Source organism: Eulemur rufifrons, chromosome 28 (genome assembly GCF_041146395.1).
Source record: "Eulemur rufifrons isolate Redbay chromosome 28, OSU_ERuf_1, whole genome shotgun sequence".
Taxonomy (NCBI): Eukaryota; Metazoa; Chordata; class Mammalia; order Primates; family Lemuridae; genus Eulemur; species Eulemur rufifrons.
The window spans coordinates 64,071,030-64,096,465 of record NC_091010.1 but is presented as its reverse complement, the minus strand read 5'-3'; the positions used below and the strand labels follow the sequence as shown (position 1 = coordinate 64,096,465).

At 40.6% G+C, this 25,436-nt stretch overlaps 2 protein-coding genes across 2 annotated transcripts; one reads left to right on the top strand and one right to left on the bottom strand.

Annotated features, from left to right (window-relative positions):
- Window positions 1-1,955: 1,955 nt before the first annotated feature.
- LOC138376008 (protein FAM24A-like) lies at window positions 1,956-3,520 on the bottom strand. Its single transcript, XM_069459937.1, has 2 exons — window positions 3,402-3,520; window positions 1,956-2,148 (listed from the first exon to the last, which is right to left on the bottom strand). The coding sequence occupies exons 1-2, from the start codon at window positions 3,515-3,517 to the stop codon at window positions 1,956-1,958; spliced, it is 309 nt and encodes a 102-aa protein (XP_069316038.1). The 5' UTR covers window positions 3,518-3,520.
- Window positions 3,521-13,092: 9,572 nt separating this feature from the next.
- Window positions 13,093-24,458, top strand: LOC138376380 (CUB and zona pellucida-like domain-containing protein 1). The gene is made up of 9 exons (XM_069460662.1): window positions 13,093-13,188; window positions 15,381-15,531; window positions 17,437-17,651; window positions 19,099-19,249; window positions 19,616-19,833; window positions 20,317-20,489; window positions 21,557-21,948; window positions 22,690-22,958; window positions 24,167-24,458. Exons 1-9 carry the CDS (start codon window positions 13,107-13,109, stop codon window positions 24,337-24,339), a joined length of 1,824 nt encoding a protein of 607 aa, XP_069316763.1. The 5' UTR covers window positions 13,093-13,106; the 3' UTR covers window positions 24,340-24,458.
- Window positions 24,459-25,436: the final 978 nt, after the last annotated feature.

Genomic DNA, 25,436 nt, shown 5'->3' with positions numbered 1-25,436 from the left:
ATTTAATGTCCTTTGAAGGATCATAATCTTACTTAACATAAAATGACCTCAGTGTTCATTTTTACTACATTTGTTCTTGTAAATCTAGTACTGTACACTAAGAGTTAACATGGTATAGTCATAAGTTATTTTTGCTAGCAAGATTTTTCACTCTTACAGAAATTTATGCATGCTTGTATTGCTCAAGTGTTTAAAATGTTTAAGAATTTCTAATTCAGTTCATTAGTTTGTATTGTATATTGTGTATGTGTTTAAAGTGACTTATTTAGTAAAAGTTGAAAGATTTATACAATCTGAAGAGAAACCAGAGTATGAAGTGACTTATTTATACAAATAACCTTATTATATAGTTTTAGGAATATGAAAAATAACGCTTAGAGTATTTGACTTTTTTTCTTTTTCTAATTGTCTTAGAAAATTGGGTACTTAAGACTTGGAACCTTTAATTCAGATCACTAATTTACATTTTGTATTGTTTATCTGAGATAATGAGTAAGATGCGATCGATATTTGGCATGTGTAAAATTAGTTCACACAGGCTGTTTATATTATTTGTTTCATAACAGCATAGCTGTAGATAGGAAAGTAAACAATCAGAACTAGGCTATTCCTTGTTAGGATTAGTACTTTGGATTTGGTGTTTCACGTAAAACAGGAGCAGTTGTCTCATTTAACCTCAGTAACCCCAGAGAGTATAAGGAAGTCTCTCTGAACAACTTTCTCCCCCAGTGTCCTTTTCTGGCCTGTTTACCATATGAAATGCTGAGGCTCTGCATGGAAGGATTGATTAAGGCATATGAATCCAGAAATTGCAGTTCTCTCTGGCAGACTTAATTTTTAGATCTTATAACTACTGTATATTTGTTGAAGAGTGATATATTTGCATATAAAAATAAATGCATCCACTCTGGAAGATACTTGTCTTAATAGAACTATTTTATTTTCAATTAATCTTTGCTTAACATGTTTTATTTTTAAGAAAAGGGTTATCTCATACACATTTAATGTTTTTGGCAAGTTTGTTCTTTAAAAGGAGGGCTAACTTATATACTGGTGTCCAGCATATGGCATTTTACAGCTACTTGGCATCAGGTAGTCTAGAGCCCACTTAGCAAGTAGCTTTAAGAGGTAATTGTTTAGCTCCAGAGGGGAGTGAGACATGACTGCTGTTGCATTTCAGTGACTCTCTGGGCCTGAACAATCAAAGGGGGCTCACATTCCTCAGTTAAGTTTCCTTTCTTTCTCACTGTGGTCCAGGGAGTCTGGGCTTGGGCTTTGACTGCAGGTTCCTGTTGCAGCTGAAGACATGGCTGGCGGGATCAGCACAAATCACTTACACTGATCCTCAAAGGAGGCAGCCTGCTCTGAAGATTTGGGCCATGGTAGCAGGAGGAATCTGGGTTTTCCAAATGCCCTTTGGAGGCCACTGAGCTCAAGCCCATCTTCACACAGGTCAGACAGCATTAACACAGGGAAGTCCCACCTGGCTCTTCTCACCACCTTCTGCCCCCATGGAGGGAGCTGGATGTGATCGACGAAAGCCCTCAGAGTAAGAGCCAAACCAGCTACCCACCCTGGGCAAGGTCAGCTGAGGCTGAAATTAGAAATGCCCTGAGATCAACGTGCATCTCCCTTCTGGGGTTGGAGATGCGCTGAAGGCTTTCACGTTCTGCTCTAACTCTCCTTGTATTGCAATGGAATATTACAAACTAGTTACCCCAAGTCCCAAAGTGGTTAATACATCTGTTTAAATAAGGGACGTTTGTAACCAACAAAAGAAATACTAGCGGCAGAGAGGATTATTTTCAATGTTGCACGTTTATTCAAAAGTATATAAATAACATTGTTCATTATATAATATCATGTAAACACTCTAGAACTTGATATGAATAATAAAACATTCCACTAAGAAAGAAGTACTGCTCATGAAGATTTTCATGCCCACTTTTCCCAAATCAGAGTCCCTCATTTATGTCACAGCAGCAAGGTGGCAGGGAGTCAAAATCTGCATACACTTGGCATCTGTCACAGTACTGGAGCGTGGGAAAAGACTCAGTGGTGGCGGGTTTGGCGTGGGCGTTCTTGACCCAGCACAACTTGGCTAGATTATTACCTTTTACAAACACAACTTCAGGTTCCCTTGCAGCTCTTAAGAAAAGACATACACAAAGCACAGGCTTAGAATTTTTCTTCTCAGTCCATGTGTGGCAGTGTCAGGGTTATCTGGGAAGTTTAGGGCTGGAGCCAAACATGTGACACGAGCACTAGATTAAAACTCCCTCCCCCGTCCCAAGTTCCTCTCTCATCCCTTCCTTTCTGTGATTGCTATCAATGTAAAATCAAGCAACAAAAGTGAGAGTGGATTGTAAGCAGGAGTCCCCCACCTGGTCACTGCAGGCCCTCAAGAGGCAGGAATGAGGGGGAAGACGCTGTACTGAGCTGTGCCCAGGCTCTGGGATGTGCCATCTGACTCCCTAGAATGGGACACACTGCTTCTGACAACCAACCTCTCCCATACTTGGAGGGCCTTCTCCCCAAACTGTGATCATGTCTTGTCTGACCTAAACCTCCTTGTTAGCTGTCCCTTAGGATCTTCACACAGCTCAGCTGCCCCAGGGTCCTAGAGGCCCGCCTCCCTGTCCCCCATCTCTGGCAGTGACTGAGGGAGCACCCTGAGAGCCCCCAGCTCAGGCAAGAGGGGCTCAGTCCAGCCCGTGCTCTGCAGGAGCGCGAGGCAGAGGCTCACTCGGGGCTGCCCCGCAGCCTTCAGTCCACAGGGCCCAGGGCAGGGCGGGGCCCAGCCAAGGTGCTGATTCACACGCCAGATGGGAAGCTCAGCAAGGTCCAGTGACAGCCGAGCAGCACTGACACGCAGCCCCAAGCAGGGAACGTTCTACCTATGAGCTCACAAACCCAAGCCAGAAGGAAAAAAATAAGGTTCTAATTCTGCTGCCTTTTTTTACTTTTTCTTTTCTGAGACAGTCTTGTTCTGTGTCCCGAGTCGAGTGCAGTGGCATCATCATAGCTCACAGCAACCTCAAACTCCTAGGCTCAAGCGATCCTCCTACCTCAGCCTCCTGAATAGCTCGGTCTACTGGTGCACGCCATGGACACCTGGCTAATTTTTCTATTTTTAGTAGAGACGGGGTCTCACTTTTGCTCAGGCTGGTCTCAAACTCCTGAACTCAAGAGATCCTCTTGCCTCAGCCTCCCAAAGTGCTAGGATTATAGGCGTGAGCCACTGTGCCAGGCCCTCTGCTGCCTTTTTGCCTTTCCAAAGCTGCCTGCTCTTCCTGCCCATACCCAGCTGTGGCCACAGCAGCGGGGAAGGACCTGCTCAGGCAGAGAGCCCAATTATCCTGTTTGAGGAGGTGTTGTCCAGTCTTACCCACATGACTCACTTTAGTGCTTTGTATACTTTGATGTAAAGACAGAGAACAATGCTTGTCAGCACAATCGTGGCAATCAGCAAGCTGCTTCCAATGCCGATCATAATCTTCGTCCTGAGATCAAACATCTTTGACACACCTAGGCAGAGAAGTGCAGTCAAGCTGAATGTGGCTTTTCTCCCCACACAGCCCTTAACAACCTCAAATATTTCCTATAGTGGAGAAAGAATGAACCCCAAACAGATCCTATGAGTGTAAACCACTAGTAAATCTTCCCAGTAAAGCCCAGAAGCCTAGGATAGCCCATGGGTGGGTAAAAAGGTATATTTGTGTATGAAAAAGTACTGAAATGCAACTCTAGGGAGAAAGAAATCAGAAATACAGACTCTGGGGAGAATCCTTATCTTTCACATGCAGTAATGTGCAGCTGTAAATAACAAACAGATCTGTACTGGAACTAATCGTTTTGCTCTCAAACACTGGGTCTCCTGAAATATGTTCACTCCAAGAGTCAGAATTCACCCCTCACTGTACATTAGGTTTAAAACTATTTTATGAGACTAAAGGATTTTTTCCAAAATGTTACTGTCCGACAATACTGAGATTATGCAAACCCATTTCAAAAGTAATATGTGTTTTAGGAAACAAAACTTTTCACTTCTCCCACTGATAATTGGGTCATGCTATCTCGGGGTTTAAGGAGATTCTAGAAGTTTCCAGCCAAGCCCTTGCCCAGGCTCGGAGATGGGTAGCACAGACCAGGAACCGCTTCAGGAGCCTCTTGTACCCCATTCTGTCTTTCTAGTAGACCATAGGCCTTCCTTTGCCATGTTTCCTCCTAAACATAAATCCTCCGAGGAAATCCATTTGGTCTGGAATAAGCAATTTGTTTAATCGAACACTCTGAAATTGGGGAACAATGAGCCAAGAAAGAAGAATAAACACTCTGACGGCTAAGCATACTCACTACAGTGAAAACATTCCCAGCTAGATGAAGGCCAACTGTAAAAAAATAAAACCTAGGGAATAGGATATTTTATCGGGAATTTATCAAACCTGTAATCTGAGAAAGATAGATCTAATTATCCCTGTTAGGAGTAATTAAGATCCAAGTCGAAAAGCTCGCTTTTGGAAGTGCAGTCTCCGGCCAGAGCTAGTAGAATGGACAAGCTCCATCTTTTATGCCATGGGCTGTGTGACATCAACCCTCTGGACACCAGCTCTCTTCCAGAGAGTTCTGAATTCTGTTCCACATCGGGGTATATTTTAGCTCCCATGAAATGCTACTTTGAATCACTTATACTAAATCTTTTACCTTTTCAGGTCTTATTTCCCTTCCATTAATCTTCAGGATTTGACTGCTAATCAAAAGCAAGTTTAAGATTTCAATTTACCAAATAAAAGAAAAAGACAGAAATGTGGGGAGGCCTTACACTTAAACACCCTCACACTTAAAAAATTAATTATAGAAGACTGGTTAGACTTTCTGTTTTAGTTACACAATGAAATAATATGGAGCCATTTACTGGGACTCAAACACACGTCCTTGACATGGGAGATTTTCACCCTTTACGGTTAAAAGTTACAAAAATGAAACTTGAATTGGATGCCTGTTCTAGTTAGGTTTGCATGACTTTAAGGGACTCATACCCAGCCAATGTAATAGTACAATTAAATGAGGAGATTCCAAGTGTAGACAAGACTGTGTAGACTTGTTTCTCCCTGCTCCTCTCAGCTAAGTGTTAACTATATCCCTGAAAATAACACAAAGAGTCAAACAAAAGAGGACGCTGAAAGTTGGAAAGAAAACTGATTAGAAACCCCAGACCTGGATGAGCATCGTAGCAGCAGAACAGAGGAGCTGGCCAGGCCTGGTGTTTTCCAACTCTCAATCTAGCTCCTTTCTCCCCTGGATTCAATGTGAGTCCTGCTGACAAGCCCAGGCTAGCCCAGCAGCAGCGGCCTGGCAGGGCGGATTGGGATCCCCGCTGACAGTAAGCCAGCAGGGGAAGTGCTCTTCTGCCCCACTGGTCCCGAGACTGCCCTCTTCTGACCCTACAGGGGATCCCGCCACGACCAGTGGCCTAGCCCAGGAAGCACTCTTTGTCCCTGTGGGCTAGAGATTCTCTTCTCCCGTCTAGAGACTCCAGGTGGCTTCAGTTTGGTGAATCTCCACTGCTCCTCAGGCAGGACTGTCAGGGACCTGGGAGCCCCAGTGGCACCAGAAAAACTGAGTAGACCAAAATAGCACCACAAGACCTCTGAAAATTAAACTGTCATAGGAACCTCATCCCACAAAAGTAAGCCAGGACCAGCATGCTAAAGCTAAGCAGAATGATTACCTAATAAAAGATTTAAATAGGATCTAGACTCTCCTAACATAATAGTCAAAATGCCTTGATTGAATGGAAAAGAAAATGGATTTTCAAGTCTCCTATAATTGTAGAGCTATTAAGAAACATATACATTATTCTTGATTCGTAAGGAGAGAACAGAAGCATGGAAAAAGATAGAAAAAGGGGAAATTCACATTTAACATCTATTGGACACTCCCTGCATGCCAGGCCTCTGGTAGGTGCTTCATGTTCAGAATACTACAAACCTCACACAAGAAGTAGGCTATGATATCCCCATTTTACAGAAGAGAAAACTGAGGTCAAGAAAGGTTGAATCACTGTCCAAAGTTACACGGCAGGAAACTAAGATGGAAGAATTTAGGTTTCTTTACACTGTATTTTTTCCTCTAAGCCATGTTGGACATAGGTCCAACAAGTTTTTGATGGAACCTCTATCAATGGGTCTCTTTGCTAGGGAAGTCTGCAGTAACATGCCTATGTTCCATTTGAATCATCATTTTGGCTCATGTTTCAAGAATTCAGACTCCTCAAGAAGTCACAGAGTTCCCTTTATCCTCCCCTACTTCTCTTCTTGAATCCATAATTCTCATTTAAATAGAAACTTTCAGGAGCATGTCTTGGTTTTAAAATTTGAGTCTGGGCCTATTCCTTCAGAGACTTATCCATTTAATAGGGCAGTGTTTTTCTGACTTAAGTTTGCATAAGTATCACCTGGAGAGCTTGTTAAATCACTAATGCTGGGCCCCACCACAGAGATTCTGATTCATTGGTTCTGGGGTGGAGCCCGTGAACTTGCCTTCCTAACCAGCTCTCAGGTGAGGCAGAGGCCAGGGGCTGACCAGCCGGCAAAAGCTTGTGTTTTCTAGTTATGACTATACTGGAGCATTTTGTAAATCAAAGAACAGACCACAACTATCAGAAACTAAAGGGTTTGATAGGATGGCCTGGCTAATAAACTATCTAACAGAGAAAAATAGTTTATCTAAAAGAAAGAAAGAGGAATAAACTCACAGCACATAATTGCCCCTTTGAAGGGAAAGATTATAGCACAACAGCCTCCTTGTTTGATTAACCACCTGTGAAGTTTCTTTTTGCAGCCTTGAAGAGCCCTAGGCAGACAGCAGTGGTGTGAGCTCTGCTCCAGCTCTCACCAGATCACATTTCAAGGACTCTCATAAGCCAGCCTCACTGAGAAGAGAAAAAAAAAGGGGGGGGGGGGAAACAGATGTAGTGGCTTCACAGCCATTTTCCTGTTTTTACTCCACAATAAACTTTTTTCCCCCATTACCCGCCTAAAAATCCCAAGCCCCTTCTGCTCGGGGGGCCGACACTTCTTTCTTTCTCTTATGTCATGCCCTTCCAACCTTTGGGAAGTAAAATAAACTTTTTCCTTTAAAACTATTCTAATCTTTGTGTCAAGAAATCTTTCTCAGCCCATGCTGTGAGTCCCCACACTAACAGGATTGGGCCTTAACTGAGACACATTTCTCCTGCCTGCCAAAGGATATGCCACCTCATGGCTATATGCTATAAATAAATGAAGATGAGTTTGGTAAAAGTGATGTACAGGTCCTCAATTCACTGAGGTCAGAAGGAGATTCATAAATGAACATGTTATTAATAGTTCTCATGTTAAAGAACTAAATTTCCCAAAACATTAAATGAGTATAAAACATCCTTTTTCACAAAATAAACATCTTAACAAATATCAGATGAAAATAAAAATATTTTTACTTATTTCAGATAAGTAAGTTTCCACAGTGGATGCATTTATTTTTTAGATACAAATATATTTCCCTTCAACACATACACATACAATAATTATAATTTCTGAAAACTAAGTCTGCCAGAGAGAACTGTAATCTCTTTGATTCACATGTCCTACTCCTTTAATGGAGAGCCTCAGCATTTCACACTTTAAAAAGGGCTTGGAAAGAAGAATTTGTATAAGCTCAAAAAAGCAGAGACCTGCTTATATTTTCTGGATTTGAGATAAAACAAGACTTCTCGCATTTTACACCAAACACTTAATCCAAAATAATAATCCTAACAAGGAAGAGGCCAGTTCTGATATTCACCTTCCTACCTACTGCTGTAATGTGACAGATCATAAAATTAATGGCCCCAATGGGAACTAATTTTACATATGCCAAACATCACTTCTAATTTTTTATCTGAAATAGACAATATAAAATATAGATTGGTGATCTGAAATTAAAAGTTCCAGTTTTCCAAGAACAGTCAATTAGAAAGAAAGTCAAATACTTTAAGCATTCTTTTCACACCCATAAAACTATAAAGTCTTCGTATTAAATATAAGTTAAGACAACACTTCAAACACATACAATAAAAACTAATGAACTTCATTAGAAATCCTTAACCATTTTAAACAAACAATATATTATTAATATATATATAAATTTCTTATGAGTGGAAAATATTGCTAGCAAAAATAACTTATGACTATACCATGTTAACTCTTAGTGTACAGTACTAGATTTACAAGAACAAATGTAGTAAAAATGAACACTGAGGTCACTTTATGTTAAGTAAGATTATGATCCTTCAAAGGACATTAAATCCTTGCTTTTCAGAAACATTTTTGAGTTTTGGCTTTGTAATAAATATGCAATAAATATCTGCAGTACATTGTATATGTTGAGAGCTTATCTCTCTCCATTTGAAAGTCCTTCTCCAGAGTCCCAATGTCTTAGAGGTATCCCAGTGGGCGGGGAGCTGGGATTTTGCAGCAAGTCCATTAACAAAGCAATCTTATCATCTATGTGCTCCTGGAGTTTACATATTCGCTGATCAATGTACTCTGTAAGTTTCTTTTCCAGCAGTTCCATATTTTTAGAAATATTCTTTTCCAGGTAGGAGCAAACAGGTTGCTCTTCCATTCTAAAAGTAAATTTTAAAAATATATCAATTTTCCCTAGTATAACACAAACAGCCAAGCTATACAACAAGCAGTCAACATACATCATTGAAATTTGTCTCCACAACTCTGCTCTGTCTCCTTACTACGTACTTCCAAGTTCTAATATAAGTACACAACAGTCCTGAATGCCCAACACATTCTTATTTCTTTAATTCTTTTTATTAAGTATACAATTGAAATGGGAATATAAAAATGAAGATGAACCCTTAAAGAACAATACTTTAGGAAGGGTCTTTTTGATATTGAGCTCCAAACCAAAACTGTCCCTGTCCACTTGTTAAAAAGTCAATATGTATATTTTCCAAGTACTTCCCCCCAAGCAACCCTACAATTTTAAGGTTTTGTTTCTTCTTACATACAAACAACCTTACTAAAGTGCTGGAAAGTTCTTTCAAACTTTCACAACACATTAACAAAGTTATTAGGAAAACTGGACTACCATGACCATAGATGCTACAGAGTACACACAGTTCTGACGGGCAGAGGCAAAATCAAGGAGTGGTTTTGTTTAGGAAACAATTCTACTAAAAACCACCGTAGGAATAGAACTAATTTAAAATGTTCAAGACACATCAAATATACAACTGTGACTCCTAACTGCCATTTTGTATGCTTTCTATTATAGAATATAAAAACAATCCTCCCCCATGGATGTTAAACTGACACCCTAGACAGTTAAAGCCTCCTGTAATTCAGTATTCCATTATTTTCTGATGGTACTAAAAAATACACAACCAGCAAATTATTTCACTTCTTCAAAAAGAGCATTTATACTTAAAAAATAGGATGAGGTGGGATTCCCTCATTTTAAAAAATATTTTCTAGAGCTACTAAAAAATGTACTTACAAACTAGTTGATAAAAATATTCTTCTGGATTACACAAGGGAGACAGGGACCACAGGAAAGACACAGTATATGACATTGATCAGATTCGGCCTTTCTCTCTTCATCAGAAGCTGAACTCTTCTCGTTTTTAGCCTGTTTTCTGCAGGTGAATCTTTAGTTCCTTGGTTAGCTACTTCAGCCTGCTTTTGCTTTGCTTCCCTTTCCCCTTCTGTGTGCACTTTTTTGTCTGAGGGTTTACGCCTCCCTGCTGCCTTTTTGGGCTTCATTTCCACTTTTGAAGGAGCAGGTTTAGCCAACAACAGCACCAACCTCTTCTTGGGCCCTTCCTGCACTGCCCCTTCAGGTGGATTGACCTTTCTCTGGGGCATCTTGCAGGTGCTGGGTACCTGCAGGCCCCAGTGCACCTACAGCCTCCGTGAAGATGAGCTGCCTGGCTGCCACTCGAGCTTTCACTTTTTTTCCCTTGTTCTTATTTCAGATAAATCACTTTTGTTTTAGCTGTTCGAATAGGTGTGTTGTGATACCTCATTGTGGTCTTAGTATCTTTTCCTGTCCATACGCTATTCACATGTCCTCTTTGGTGAAATATCTCATGTCTTGCACTTTTTTTAACTGTTGAGTTTTGAGAGTTCTTAATATAGTCTAGGTATGAGTCATTTGTCAGATATTTGGTTTGCAAATATTTTCTTCTAACAGGGTCTTTCAGAGAGCAAAAGTTTTTATCTTTGATGAAGCCCAGTTTATTGATTTCTTTTATGGATTGTGATTTGGTGTTATGTTTAAGTACTTTTCTGCAATTCCTAGTTGCTAAATATTTTCTCCTATGTTTCCATCTAAAAGTTTTCTATCCAAAAGATCATTTAAATCTATGATCCATTTTAAGTTACTTTTTATATTAAATGTGATGTTCCTACCATAGGATATCCATAGCCTATGGATATCCAATTGCTCTAGCACCATTTTTTGAAAGTGCTGTCCTTTTTCCATTGAACTGTTTTTTACACCTTTCAAAACTCAGTTGATCATATTTGTGTGGGTCCATTTCTGGCCTTCTATTATGTTCCATTCATCTATGTTTCTATCCCTCTGCCAATACTACATAGTATAGAATACTCTCACTATATGAGACTAGACATTGAATGAGTGATTCCCAATCACTTTATTCTTTTTTTCAAAGTTGTTTTAGCTATTCTACCATTTTTTGTCTTCTCATATAAGTTTTTAAGAGAATTCTAGGTGGCTGTAAAAAATCTCGGTGGGATTTTGATGGGAATTACATTAGGCCTGCATATCGGTGGGGAGAACTGACAACTTTGCTGATTCTCCAACCCATGAACATGGTACGTTCCTAAATTTATTTCGGTCTTCTATGATTTCTTTCATCAGCATTTTATAATTTACTGCATACAGATACTGTACACATTTTGTTAGATTCATACATAAGTATTTTGTTTTCTCTGGAGCAATTGTAAATGGTATAGTAAGTCTGTTTTAAGCAGGAAAGCTTACTTTCATTCTTGCAGTTTTATACTGTAAGAAGTATAAAAGTCAACATTTAATAATTCATTGTTCACAACTGATTTATAAAAACAATTTTTTTTGAGACAGGGTCTCACTCTGTTACCCTAGCTAGAGTGCAGTGGCATCATCACTGCTCACTGCAACCTCAAACTCTTCCTGGGCTCAAGTGATCCTCCTGCCTCAGCCTCCCGAGTAGCTGTGACGATAGGCAGGTGCCGTCATGTCCAGCTAATTTTAATATTTTTTGTAAAGACGGGGTTTCGATCTTGCTCAGGCTGGTCTTGAACTTCTGACCTCAAGAAATCCTCCTGCCTTGGCCTCCCAAAATGCTAGAATTACAGGCGTGAGCCACCGTACCCAGCCAACAAATTGTTTTTCAGTTTCCACATGTCATTGTTAGTACAGTTAAGCCTCAGTATCTGTGGTCAACTGGTTCCTGGACCACCCTCCCCTACCCTGTGGACACCCACATCTGCAGATGCTCAAGTCCCTTCTATAAAATGGCATAGTATTTGGACATAACCTATGCATATCCTCCCTTATACTTTAAATCATCTGTAGATTACTTGTAATACCAAATACAATGTAAATGCTATGTAAATAGTTGTTATACTGTATTGTTTAGGTAATGACAAGAAAAAGGTCTGCACATGTCTTGGGCTGTAGCATAGTCAGAATAACAGACAGGTTGAGAGTACCCAGGAAGGTTTTACCCTGGGACATCCAGCCTACACCAACCTCAAACCACAGAACTGCTCAGAAGGTTCTTTAAAAACCATTAAAAAAAACCTGAATGGTGGCATTCTCCACTCAAAAAACTCTACCTGAGCGCAAAGCAAAGTCCAGACTCTTCCTCTGCCCTGCAGTCCTTCACTGTCTGACCATTTCCTTGTCCCTCCTTACCTCCTACCTGGCTCCTCTGCACTCACATCGGCCAGCTGGTCTGCCTTCCCTTGCACTGCAGGTGCCCCAGCCTGTCCCTGCCTCAGGGCCTTTGCACTGGTTGTTTGTTTTGCCTAAAAGGCAACCTGCTAAGCCCAGATCACACATGGATGCCTCCCTCTTATCTGTCTTTGTTGAGATCTCATTTCTCAAGATGCCAGTCCCCCAAGGCAGCTACTCTCTGTCCAGTCACCCTGTTTGATTATAGTCACAACTCCTCTCACTATTTGAATTCTTCATTTATTTTGTTTGTCTATCTCTCCACTTAGAATACAAGTTCCGTGAGGGCAGGACTGTGCCTCTCATGTTCACTTCTATATTCCTCAGGCCCTAGAACAGTAAGTGCAAATATTTGCTGAACTAATAAGTGAAAAGAGGACGGCTCCTTCCCTGCCCCCACCCAAACACACGCTTGCTCTTCCTAGTCTCACTATGGACACCAAGATTCCTTTCTCTTGACTGCAAAACACGGCGCCCAAGGGACTAATCCACCTGATTCAGCCTTTCTAGACATAACCAGTTAGAAACCCCTGCAGGGGAATCTGGACTTTCTTTTTTCCTGAACTTTCTTTTTCCTTCTCTTCCTCTGTTTCTCCCCCTTCCCTCCTAGGATCAGCCCCCTGGCAGGACATCTGAATGACCCAGCTCAACCCAGAATTTGCCCAGGTGCCACGCCTCTCCTGACCCACTGATCCTTTGGCCTCCCAGAGCCTTCCTTTCTTGCAGCAGAGCAGTGAAGGCTTCAGATGTCAGTGATGCCACCCCATTCGTGATCTGAAGGGCCAGGGCAAAGGCACAGCTCCAGGTCAGTTCCACAAGGCTTCACTCAGTGCCTGCTGTGTGCCAGCCGCCAGAGATGCCCATGAAGAGCTGTTGCTGGGTGCCAACTTGCCAGGAGTGGGCTGGGGAAAGTGAACACTTGCTGCTGGGAATTGCTGATAAGAACCAGTCACACAGCTGCTATATTCTCACATCAGTCTACCCCTTGCATGGCTGGAAATGACGCATTTCCCTGGAGGTCTCTGGGAAGCTTATGAAACTAGATAGTTACGAATCCCAGAAACTATAAAAGCCTGCTAGCTCTTAAGGCTTCCCAGCGCCTTGCAAAGATGGAGGTTGTAAGAGGGCTCTTGTCTTTGGCTCTTTTAATTGCCTCATGTTTGGCAGAGGTGAACTCGACTGAGGATGAAGGTAAGAAAATTGAACCAGATTTCTCCACCAGAACAGGAACGACCTCCTCTCAAGAGGCCTTTAAAATTTTTTTTTCAAAGTTTTTATATCTGTTGGCCTCAATACAGAGAAAAATTTAATACTCTTGGTGAGATTTTGAATCAGTACTAATTTTATTCAGGTCTGTATGACAATGTCCATAAAAATACATAGAAAGCACATCTAATTTTACCAATAATTTCACTACTAAAAGTTTATCTTTAGGAAATAATCATAAAAATATGCAAATATATGCATTTATAAAGTTGTAAAAATCACAAATTTTCATCATTCATTTTGTTATGATAAATCCATACAAAGGAGCACTCTTCTGTAACTTTTAATAAATGACACTGGCCAGGCACGGTGGCTCACGCCTGTAACCCTAGCACTCTGGGAGGCCGAGGTGGGTGGATCGCTTGAGCTCAGGAGTTTGAGACCAGTCTGAGCAAGAGCGAGACCCCGTCTCTACTAAAAACAGAAAGAAATTATATGGACAGATAAAAATACATAGAAAAATTAGCTGGGCATGGTGGCACATGCCTGTAGTCCCAGCTACTTGGGAGGCTGAGGCAGGAGGATCACTTGAGCTCAGGAGTTTGTGGTTGCTGTGAGCTAGGCTGACGCCACGGCACTCTAGCCTGGGCAACAGAGTGAGACTCTGTCTCAAAAAAAAAAAAAAAGACACTGATCTACAATGTGTCTATGATCTACATTAAAAAAAAAAAACCATCTGAAATTTTTATAATATGATGTTTGTTTAAAATGTTTACATTTAGACCATTATGAGTAATGTTGCTGTGAACAGTAGTGTACAAGTTTTTGTGTGGATATTTGTTTTCATTTATTTGGGGGATATGCCTGGGGTGGAATTGCTGGATTATTCTAATTCTATGTTTAATCTTTTGAGAAACTATGAGACTTTTCCACAGTAGTTGCACCATTTTCCAATCCCATTAGCAGTGTATTATCATTCCAATTTCTCCATATGCTTGTCAACACTTGTTATTTTCTCGTTTTGATTATAGCCATCCTAAGGGATATGAAGTTGTATCTAGTGTGGTTTTTATTTGCATTTCCATGATGACTAATGATGTTGAGTATGTCTTCATGTTTTACTGGCCTTTTATAGATCTTCTTTTAAAAAATGTCTATTCTGGTCCTTTGTCTATTTTTTTTTTTTTTTTTTTTTTAGACAGAGTCTTGCTCTGTTGCCCGGGCTAGAGTGCTGTGGTGTCAGCCTAGCTCACAGCAACCTCAAACTCCCTGGCTCAAGCCATCCTTCTGCCTCAGCCTCCCGAGTAGCTGGGACTACAGGCATGCACTGCCATGCCCAGATAATTTTTTTTCTATATATATTTTTAGCTGTCCATATAATTTCTTTCTATTTTTAGTAGAGACAGGGTCTCGCTCTTGCTCAAGCTGGTCTCGAACTCCTGAGCTCAAACAATCCGCCCACCTCGGCCTCCCAGAGTGCTAGGGTTACAGGTATGAGCCACCGCCCCCGGCCTATTTTTATTTTTTTTTGAGACAGAGTCTCACTCTGTTCCCTGGGCTAGAGTGCCATGGCATCAGCCTAGCTCACAGCAATCTCAAACTCCTGGGCTCAAGTGATCCTTCTGCCTCAGCCTCCCGAGTAGCTGGGACTGCAGGCATGAGCCACCATGCCTGGCTAATTTTTTGTATATATTTTAGTTTTACAGCTAATTTCTTTCTATTTTTAGTAGAGATGGAGTCTCACCCTTGCTCAGGCTGGTCTCGAACTCCTGAGCTCCAACGGTCCACCCGCCTCTGCCTCCCAGAGTGCTAGGATTACAGGCGTCAGCCACCTCGCCCAGCTCTTTGTCTGTTTTTAATTGGTTGTCTTTTAATTATTGAATTGTAAGAATTTTTTATACATTCTAGATATAAAGTGCCTTTTAAAAACCATCCTTCTATAGGCCCTAATATAGTCTCTTTTATGGACTATATGTAGAGAAATCATAAATACTTTCTCCCCAAGGGCACCAAGAAGGAAAAATCCATTGCTTGTGGCTTACTTTGGAGTGAGCTAAGTACTATCCATGATTAGCTGAATGCTTGCATAGATATTACGCGTGGGAGGTAGATGCTCAGTCACTAGGGAGGGGTAGGGGCTGCTGGCTCTTCTCAGTGCTATCTGTGGTCTCTGCCAGGCAAATCAAACTGCAGCGCCAGTCTGGGAGGTGCCAGTGTGGCAGAGAACCACACAGCCCTGATCCTGCAACTCAACCCCAGTGAGAACTGCACGTGGACAATAGAAAGACCAGAAAACAAAAGCATCAGAATCATCTTTTCCCAAATCCAGTAAGTGCAGCTTCAGTTTCCTAATGAGGGAGGTTGAACTCTCTAGCCATGGTTGGGGCCGGGAGCTCTCTGTGGGAAGATTTCAGCTGCTGCTAGAGGTGGTGGTAACCCTCACAGCCACCAGGATGTTGATGGTGATGGTTGTGGTGGTGTTCACTGTGTGCCTGGCACTTGCTCACAGAGATCCTCTAGTATTACAACACAGAAGGTTGAGAACTTGCCTGAGCCCACACAAATAGTAAGTGGTATGACCAGGGTTAGTATCTAGTAAGTCTGGTTCCAGATTCTAGTCCTTAAAACACTAAATTTGTGGTTCCAAATTTTGCTATGCATTAGAATCAGCAGGGGAGCTTCCAAAAACTCAGGTTCCCAGGCTGTACCCCATAAAATTAGATCACAATCTCTGGGGTAGGGCCCAAGCATCAGTATTTTTTATCGTAAAATTGCAAAATTTTTATTTTGAAATAAACATACATTCCTAAGTGGTTTTTTATAAGTGCCCAGGCAGTCCCCATGTAAGGCTAAGCTGAGAACAGGGCTCTGCCCAATGGAGACACTCTCTGCGTTTCATGGATCTACCCCAGTTAGTCCTCTCAACAACTCTCTTGGATTAGACTGCATCAAACACCCATTTAGTAGATAGGAAAGCCCAAAGAAGTCACTTACTAGGCCCAAGGTCACATAGTGGGAGAGGTCCAAGCAACCTGGCTCCAGAGTCCAGACTCTTACTCTGTCCCAGTGGTTCACAAACTTGATCATGCACCGGAAGCACCTGGAAGGCTTGTTAAAGCGCGGTTGCCGGGCCCCACCCCCAAAGCCTCTATTATCTTATTCACGTGGGGTGGGTGCGGCCTAAGAATTTGCATAGATAGCAAATTTACACGTGATGTGATGCTGCTGGTCCAGGTACCACCTTTTGAGAACCATGGCCCTATGCCACTGAAGTTGAAATTTATCCCTCAAAGAAACAAAAGAGAAGGGGTCCTTTCAAATTGCCTGGAATGGTAGAGTGATTAAGAAATACACACTATTGTAGCTGTGCAAGAAGAGAGGGGAAGAGAGAACAAAGTGTGGAAAGAACAAGGGAAGGGGGACATTGCCATTTAATGTTCACTGGTCACCTCCTGCGTGCCAGGCCTGTGGTAGGTGCTTCATGTTCAGAATACAATAAACCTCACACGAGAGTAAGAAGTAGGCTGTGATATCCCCATTTTACAGAAGAGAGAACAAGTCAAGAAAGGTTAAATCACTTCTCCAAAGTTATACAGCAGCTAAGTGGCTAAGGTGGAAGGAGAACTCAGATTTTTCTATTCTTGTATTATTTCCTCTAAGTTATGTCGGAAATGTGTTTTCTGAGGTCAGAGAGACCCCATCGGGATGGGCAGAAAATGAAAATCCTGGGCTTCCCTGTCCAAAGCAGGGCATGGGACTGTCCTTCAGAATGATGGACAAATGATGATATGAGGGAAGGAAGGGACAACTAGGGAGATGTTAGGATTTGCTTTACCTTGGAAGAGAAGTGGCCATGAAAGAATTGCTTCACCTTTCAGCAGCCCAGGACATCAGGTGTCAATGGGGATCAATTTTAAATAAGAAGGTTCTACTCCAAAAGTCACGTGGGCACAGGAAACAGGAGAGACAGAAGGAGGTAGAAGGCTCATCTTCACCATTTACTTGATGTGAGACATAGGCAAAGCAGTTCAGCTTTCTGCAGCCATTAAGGTGGACAATGAGTACCTTGATGTGGAGGATGGTGGGGTTGATGATTGGTCTTGGAGAGACTTAAATGAATATAGATGTGCTGCCACTTTGCAAATTACCATACCAATGTGAGCGATTGACTCTGCTTGTGAAACCCCCTTTGCTAGTGGCTCTTCTCCAGCCACAGTTGTGTTCTGTCCTCAGGCTTGATCCAGATGGAAGTTGTCAAAGTGAAAACATTAAAGTCTTTGATGGAACCTCTACCAATGGGCCTCTGCTAGGGAAAGTCTGCAGTGAAAATGACTTCGTTCCTGTATTTGAATCATCATTCAATACATTGACGTTTCAAATAGTCACTGACTCTGCAACAGTTCAAAGAAGTGTCTTTATCTTCTACTACTACTTCTCATCTGACATCTGTAAGTTCCTCATCTACACATCCTTTACCCACCTCTCCCGCAAGCACAGGTTACACACCCTCCTGCCTGGGTCCTTGTGATCTTCAGTCTGAGTCTGTTCCCTCAGAGGCTGCTCTGTTTGGGAGAGCAGTAGTTCTCGATCTTTCCTGTGCATAAGTATCACCTGGAGAGCTTGTTAAATCACTAATTCTGGGCCCCACCACAGAGATTCTGATTCTTTGCTTCTGGGGTGGAGCCTGTGAACTTGCCTTCCTGACCAGCTACCAGGTGAGGCAGAGGCAAGGGGCTGATCAGCTGGCTACAGGTGAGGGTACGCTGTTAGAGCCCGACGCAGAGCCTCTCCACATTCAGCCTGTTTAATAATAACCCTGAGATCTTTTGTGATGCCTGTTCAGGGACTACACCTCCCTGTGGTCCGATTGCTTAGATCTGGGTTGGGCTGCAGAACCTCCATGTTTGATAAGGCCCCCAGGTCATGCTGAGAAAGAAGGTTGTCTGGGGAGCACATGCTGGGAATCTCTGACCTCACCTCTGAAATCTGTGACTTCCAGGCAATCAGAGGCTGCATTTCCTTGGCTCTGCATTCACAGCACCGACATTCCCTTGTGACTTTTCATGTGAAAAACTCCACTCTGTTTTTCTTTCCAAGATCCAACACTGATCATGTCACTCTCCTGCTTAAACCACTGATGTCTTGGTAGCAGCAAATCTCCAGAGTGGAGAGCAGTCAAGGTTTTCCCAAGCTGCACCCAGGCCACCTTTTCAAGATTTGCCTCTAGCTGCTACCCAATATGCATCCTATGCATCAGCCAATGTAAACCATTTTGCGTCTCCAAAAAAGAGCTTTTGGTATTGTTTCTCTGTGTTTCATCTGTCCAGCTGCTTGTTTATGTACTTATTGGGGAAGGGAGGGACCAAGGCCGGTATCGTGAAGGTTGCATCTGAGCTGAGCTTTGGACGATAGCGTGACCAGCGCAGGGAGAAGTGGGAGTCGGGGAGGATTCATCTCTGCTGGAGCCAACAGCCCACGGAGACATGGGAAGAAAGGGCTGGGGAAACAGCAGGCCACATAGAAGTGGCTCACGAGACAGGAAAGCTGGGCAGGAGCTAAGTGAGGAAGGGCCTCCAGTGCTAGTCCTGAGAATGTGACTTTATTTTCTATGGCTCAGTCCAGGTAATGGAGGGTCTACAGCTGGGACAGATCTCATTGCATCACTTCAATGTGATTGATTTGGCAGCAGTATAAAAATTCACTCCCAGCCCTGCAACAATAGGCAGGAAGTCCAGTGATAAAGAGGGATGAAGACCTCAATATGTGACCCGTGGGAAAGACAGAGGTGGAATAACATTCCGATTTGACATGTTAATAAGCTCGACGTACAACACAGAAATTAAAAAACATCTCCATTTTGACTTACATGCTTGGTCACCTTCACATCCGTTTTAGCTATTCCAAACTGTGGCGGTTACTTGGACACTTTGGAAGGATCTTTCACCAGCCCCAATTACCCAAAGCCCCATCCCGAGCTGGCTTATTGTGTGTGGCACATACAAGTGGAGAAAGGTTACAAGATAAAGTTAAACTTCACAGAGATTTTGTAAGTACTGAGGTCCACTTCTGTTGGAGCATATGTAGTGTGCCCACTTGGACATTGGGGGGATCTGGGGAGGAGAAATTATTACATGCAACACCCACATATGGGCATTTTTTTAAAGAATTGATATAGAAAGGAAAACACTTAGTGATACTATTACATTAAACTAAGTTGACTATTTAATATTTTTCTGAAGATTCTGAGGTCCTGTTAGGGACTGACAAAGACCTAGGTTTGTTTGTCATCATAAACCTGAGATACCATTGAGGGGGAAATCCTTAATCACTTAAGAGTGGAATTGCTTGGATTTTAGAACATAGAATTGAATTGGTCTGAAAAGCTTTTTCACCAGAGGCCCTCATTCTCTAGCCTAGAAATAGACAAGCACTGCAGATTCGACTTTGTTGCTGTCTATGATGGCTCCTCCACCACCTCTGGCCTCATTGGAAAAGTCTGTGGCCGCGTAACACCCACCTTTGAATCTTCGTCAGACTCTTTGACTGTTGTGTTATCTACAGATTATGCCAATTCCTACCGGGGCTTTTCTGCTTCCTACACTTCAATTTATGCAGAAAATGTCAACACTAGTAAGTCACATTTTATATTCCTTAGCTATATTGAGCTTCTCTGAAGATTGTGTACATAAAAACTGTTCCTTAATTCTTAGCCTATATGTGGCTGTCCCTATTTGCAAGACTGTCATTTATAGTTGGGAACATTTACATAATCTGAAGCTTGAGAAATCAGTTCTGTGCATTGCTTAATACAAGAAGAAATTAATGATATGTCAACCTGGAAAAGATCCTTGCAGAAAATATGGACTGTTTCCCATTAATACCTTCTGCAAAGACGCAGTTAAAAATATTAGATTTACAGATTCTAGCTCCAAACAAAGGCACAATGAACACTGTAAAAGGTGGATCAACTGCTCAGCTATCTCAGGCTTCTGATTACTTATTTAGGGCACAATGGGTTTTGACTTTTCATGTATTCACCTGCAGGCACAGCTCTTCACGATCCAAAGTTCCTAGTTGGATAAACATGATCATCCTTTTTTCCCCCCCCGACAGCCTCTTTAACTTGCTCTTCTGACAAGATGAGAGTTATCATAAATAAATCCTACCTAGAGTCTTTTAACTATAATGAGAATGACTTACAACTAACTGACTCAACTTGCAGACCCAAATTATCCAATGTTGTGGATTTTTCTATCCCTCTTGATGGATGTGGTACAATCAAAAAGGTAAAGTGAAACACTGATAGCTGGGTTTTGTCAAATGATGAATGCATGTTGGGTGATGCATCCTGGGTAATGCTTGCTAGCTGCTTAAATAAACAGCCCCCAAGTCATAGTGGCTTCACAAATGATAAATAAGCATGTGTGGACATTTAAGTACATACCTTCACACACAAATGCCAAATTGCTGCCTTCATTTTCAGGGTGAGTGGAGGATGGTTATCTTTCCCAGAAGGTAAAGAACTCTGAAAACTCACCAGAGAGTTTGATCATCTATATGCAGTGGGTTTAATATCCTACCAGAAACAATTGTGCAGAAAATGTTTACATCTCATGTTTAGTAAAAATCTAGCTAGATTTTAACATTCTTTCCCTTGTAAAGATAGAAGGTAAAATATTATCCTTATTTTAAACATGAAGGATATTTCAGGAAGTTTTCAGTTTGTTTTACATTTTCTAGAAGTCTCAAGATCTCAAACACTTTCAACCTAGGATCCCTTTAGGATACATATCATAAACTTCTCACTCTGGACGTTAAACAGCAACCTAGTTGAAAAGAACGGAGGCTAATCCAGAGGAATTGATAGGGACAGAAGCAAATCATCATTACTTGCCAAAAGCGAACATTCAGGCTTAATTGCACTGTGAGCTCCTCGGGAAGGCTGCCAAGGGGCACCTACTGCAGCCTTCTGTCTATGTACGTTTTGGAAACTGCCCAGTTAGCCACACTAACTTAATGTTCCTCATGGAAGGCAATACGTTGCCTGGTTTAAAGTCTTTATAGGGCTGGAAATTTGCATTCAAAATTGATTTTAATGTAACTGAAAAAAATTCTGTCCAATTCTGTCTTAAAGTCTTTCTATTACATGCCGTATCTCTCATCTCATTCATTCTTCCTTTCTCAGAATATTTCTTCAGTGAAACACATTTAAGGTTTACAGTATTCTGACATGAAAGCTATTATATCATAATTTAAGAAAATTATGCCTCCACCTACAAATGTTATTTATGTCTATGCTCTAAAATATTACTGGACCTAAAATGTAAAATTTGAATTCCATCTTGTTCTGCAGGTAGAAGATCAGTCAATTACTTATACCAATATAATCACCTTTTCTGCATCTCCAATTTCTGAAGTGATCACCCGTAAGAAACAACTCCAGATTATTGTGAAATGTGAAATGGAACATAATTCTACTGTGGAGATAACATACATAACAGAAGATGATATAATACAAAATCAAAATGCACTGGGAAAATATAACACAACCATGGCTCTTTTTGAATCTGATTCATTTGAAAAGACTATACTTGAGTCGCCATATTATGTGGATTTGAACCAAACTCTTTATGTTCAAGTCAGTTTGCACAACTCAGATCCAAATTTGGTGGTTTTTCTTGATAGCTGTAAAGCCTCTCCCACCTCTGACTTTGCATCTCCAACCTACGACTTAATCAAGAGTGGGTATGTATTCGTGTAATTGATGTATATATGATATATCTTTCTGATGAGTAATAATTATTTAAATAAAGTAATTTTGTGTGTGTATATATGTAAATGTTCCTAGAACTACTACCATGGAATTTATTAATTTCAGTTAAAATATTTATATAGACATAGATTATATCCTCTAGAATTTTAAGTGTATTCACAAAATATTTGCTGGTGGAAACAAATTTATCTTTTGTCAAGAAAGCTGTTTGTGCATACGCTGTTTGTAAATTTTGGTTATTTTCAACAAAAACCCAGGAGATCATTTCACGTGTGCCATCTTTAGACTATAATGTCATCAATAAAATATATGTAGCATTCTTAAAAGAAAAAGTATAAATTTCTTCTTTGAAAGAAAAAGTTTCCTTTTTTTCCCTCTAAGAGCTGGTAGATTTTAACTCAATCATCCATACTGATACATTACTAATAGGCATGTAAGGAAAGGTGTTTGAGTTCTACTACAGAGGCACAGATTTTCTGGTTAATTCACACGGACCAGGAATTTTAGAGCTAGAAGGAACCTTTCTATCTTACCCAGGAATCAGATCTATAGTCTTAGCTCACTATAGTCTGAACTAGAAACATTATCTTTCTAGAAGGATTTTTAAATTCACAAATTAGACAGTTCAGAGAAAACTTTGTATCATCTTTTTTAGCATCAACAAGACTGAACTTCTGTGCGTCTTCTGAACATGTTTATAAATTCTGTTCCAGATGTAGTCGAGATGAGACTTGTAAGGTGTACCCCTTATTTGGACACTATGGAAGATTCCAGTTTAATGCTTTTAAATTCTTGAGAAGTCTGAGCTCTGTGTATCTGCAGTGCAAAATTTTGATATGTGATAGTAGTGACCATCAGTCTCGCTGCAATCAAGGCTGTCTCTCTAGAAGGAAACGAGACATTTCTTCATACAAGTGGAAGACTGATTCCATCATAGGACCCATTCGTCTGAAAAGGGATCGAAGTGCAAGTGGTAATTCAGGTAAGAAAAACGTTATTTTGTGGTCTAAGAACGCCTCATGGCTTTTAAAATGCTGCTCAAATCTGGTAGTTCTTAAGCATGCACAGTTTAAAGATTTATAGAAGTTTTACAAATAAGTTGTGAGTTTTGAGCACACAGGATTACTGTTTATTTCCATCATTTGATAATATACATACCATGTACAGTGTAAGCATATGACACACTGATAATTCACCATTATTCATATGGCTTTTGAGTATAAGTGTAACAATGTCCTCATCTGTAAAAACAGTTTCCATTAGCTTCCTGACTCATTATTATAGATGCCATAGCAGACAGTGGAATCAAAAGCAATGTGTTTTAACTCCTAAATGAACAAAACAAAATGAACCAGTATCCCACATAATTGCCGATTTGAAAAAAAGCTATTTTTTAAAAACAAAGAATCTATTATATTAACACAAGACTGTGTTTCTTTTATTAATAAAAGGCTTGAAACCTGAGACCTATCTGGTTGCATGGAAAGGAAGCAGTGGTAAATACTCAAGCATAGTCCATAATTAATAGCTTAAGAAAAGCCATAATAAAATAAAACCATTTATAAGAATTTATCTTGGGTATAAGTGGTATTGAAGGACCTTATGATCTCTGTAGTTGTTATTATTAGCACTATAAAGGAGTGTATGGTTCTGGTTTGTAGCAAATTAGTTATGGTAAAAACAGAAGAACACAAATTCAGTAATTTTATAAACACATTCACTAAAAAGCTTGTATGGTGTATCTATAGATACTGGTTTGAAATTAGTGGAAAACTTGTGAATGAAAGTCACAACAGAAATATCATATATATTAGAAAGTATCTTTTTCCTATTTCAAGGGAATAAACAAATTTTTTTCCTGTTGATCAAATGTATTTTGAAACTAAGAGAAATAGTGATCATTAATAAATGAAACTGTATTTCCATTTGGCTATTATGCTTGAATTTCACGTTTTTCATGTTACATCAAGGAACCAAACTAAGTCAACCATTTGAAACAAATTTAAAATTAAACATAAACTAACTCAAATATTTGATAATCGTTTCTCTGTATTGTATTGGCATTATACATTGTACATTAATTCATGTGTAAGATTCATAGGGTGGTATGTACAGATTATAAATGTTACCAACATTTTGTAATGGTAATACTTTTTTAAAAAATGATTTTCATCTTGTTTCCAATTACAGGGTTTCAGCATCAAACACATGCAGAAGAAACTCAGAACCATCCATTCAACAGTCTGTATCTATTTTCATTCATGGTTCTAGCTCTGAATGTGGTGATTTTGGTCACAGTCATAGCGAGGCATTTTGTAAATCAACGGGCAGACTACAAATACCAGAAGCTGCAGGACCATTAGCTGATCGGTGTAGCCCGAAGTTATTTCTCCTGGATGCCAAAGGATGTGGTACCTCGTGGCTACATGCATTATGAATAAATTAGGAAAGGTGTGAAAAAGTGATACATAAGCCCTCATGTCACTGTGTCAGTGTGTTTCATTACAGGATGACTGAAATGAATAAACAGTATGTCAGTTGGCTCTCATTTTAGGCACCAAAATATTACATGAATTAAAACACCTCTTTCATAAGCATAAAACATTTTAACCAACTATTAGGTGAAAAGAAGGGTTATCTTTTACTTAAGTAGTCTTCAGAGTTATATGTATTTAATTTTTAGATGCAAAAGTTACCATTTCTGAAACTGGAGTGTGAAAGGAAGGCTTGCAATCTCCTGGATCCACGTGCCTTACTGGTTTAAAGCACAGCCTCAGCTCTTCTCACCTTCAGCATTTCAGGAAAGACCCTTGGATAGAAGAATGCGACTATAAAATGAGAAACAGCACACCGTTTCTGGGTTAAGGAGAGAAAAACATTCTCCTCCCTTTCACCATCAAGCACCAAAGCCAGAGGTCAATCGTCCTAACAAGTGCCAAACATTGACTCTAATCATCTTAGATGAATAATACAGCTTTACCTTGTTATGTAACAACACACACAGTTTCAGGTTCTCCTCTGCATTCAAATAGGTAACCACATTCCTGAATGCCCCAAGGCATTCCCCTTCATTTCTGTAAACATGCATTGCAGGTCTGGATGCTGAAGGGAATACACGTTGGATGTGATAGAATTTCTACCCTCACAGAACAAGTCCTTAGGGGCTTGATTGATTTTTCCAGCTCTAAATCAAAACAGATCTTCCCCATGTTTTCTTTTTTTAGTATCTCCATGTAGCTCTCCAAATACCCCTCGTGCAGTGACTCTCCTGTATTTTCATCCATGTAGCCTAAATTGGACTACTGCCAAGTTCTTTTTTAACCTAACACGAAAACCCCTAAAAATTTACTTAGAATGGGCAAATCACATCAAGTACTTAAAAACAGCACAACTGTCTGGTCTGGCCGCTGCCCTGCGGGCACCTCTCCATCAGGAACTGACTGAACATTCTTTGCTGGCC

Excerpts from the sequence above, each read along its gene's own strand:
- LOC138376008 (XM_069459937.1), bottom strand. The coding sequence starts at position 3,517 with ATGTTTGATCTCAGGACGAAGATTATGATCGGCATTGGAAGCAGCTTG. Across the intron at positions 2,149-3,401 it reads AAAGTATACAAAGCACTAAA|AGCTGCAAGGGAACCTGAAG; the intron begins GTGAGTCATGTG and ends TCTTTTCTTAAG.
- LOC138376380 (XM_069460662.1), top strand. The coding sequence starts at position 13,107 with ATGGAGGTTGTAAGAGGGCTCTTGTCTTTGGCTCTTTTAATTGCCTCA. Across the intron at positions 13,189-15,380 it reads GAACTCGACTGAGGATGAAG|GCAAATCAAACTGCAGCGCC; the intron begins GTAAGAAAATTG and ends GGTCTCTGCCAG. Across the intron at positions 17,652-19,098 it reads CTACTTCTCATCTGACATCT|CTATTCCAAACTGTGGCGGT; the intron begins GTAAGTTCCTCA and ends CATCCGTTTTAG.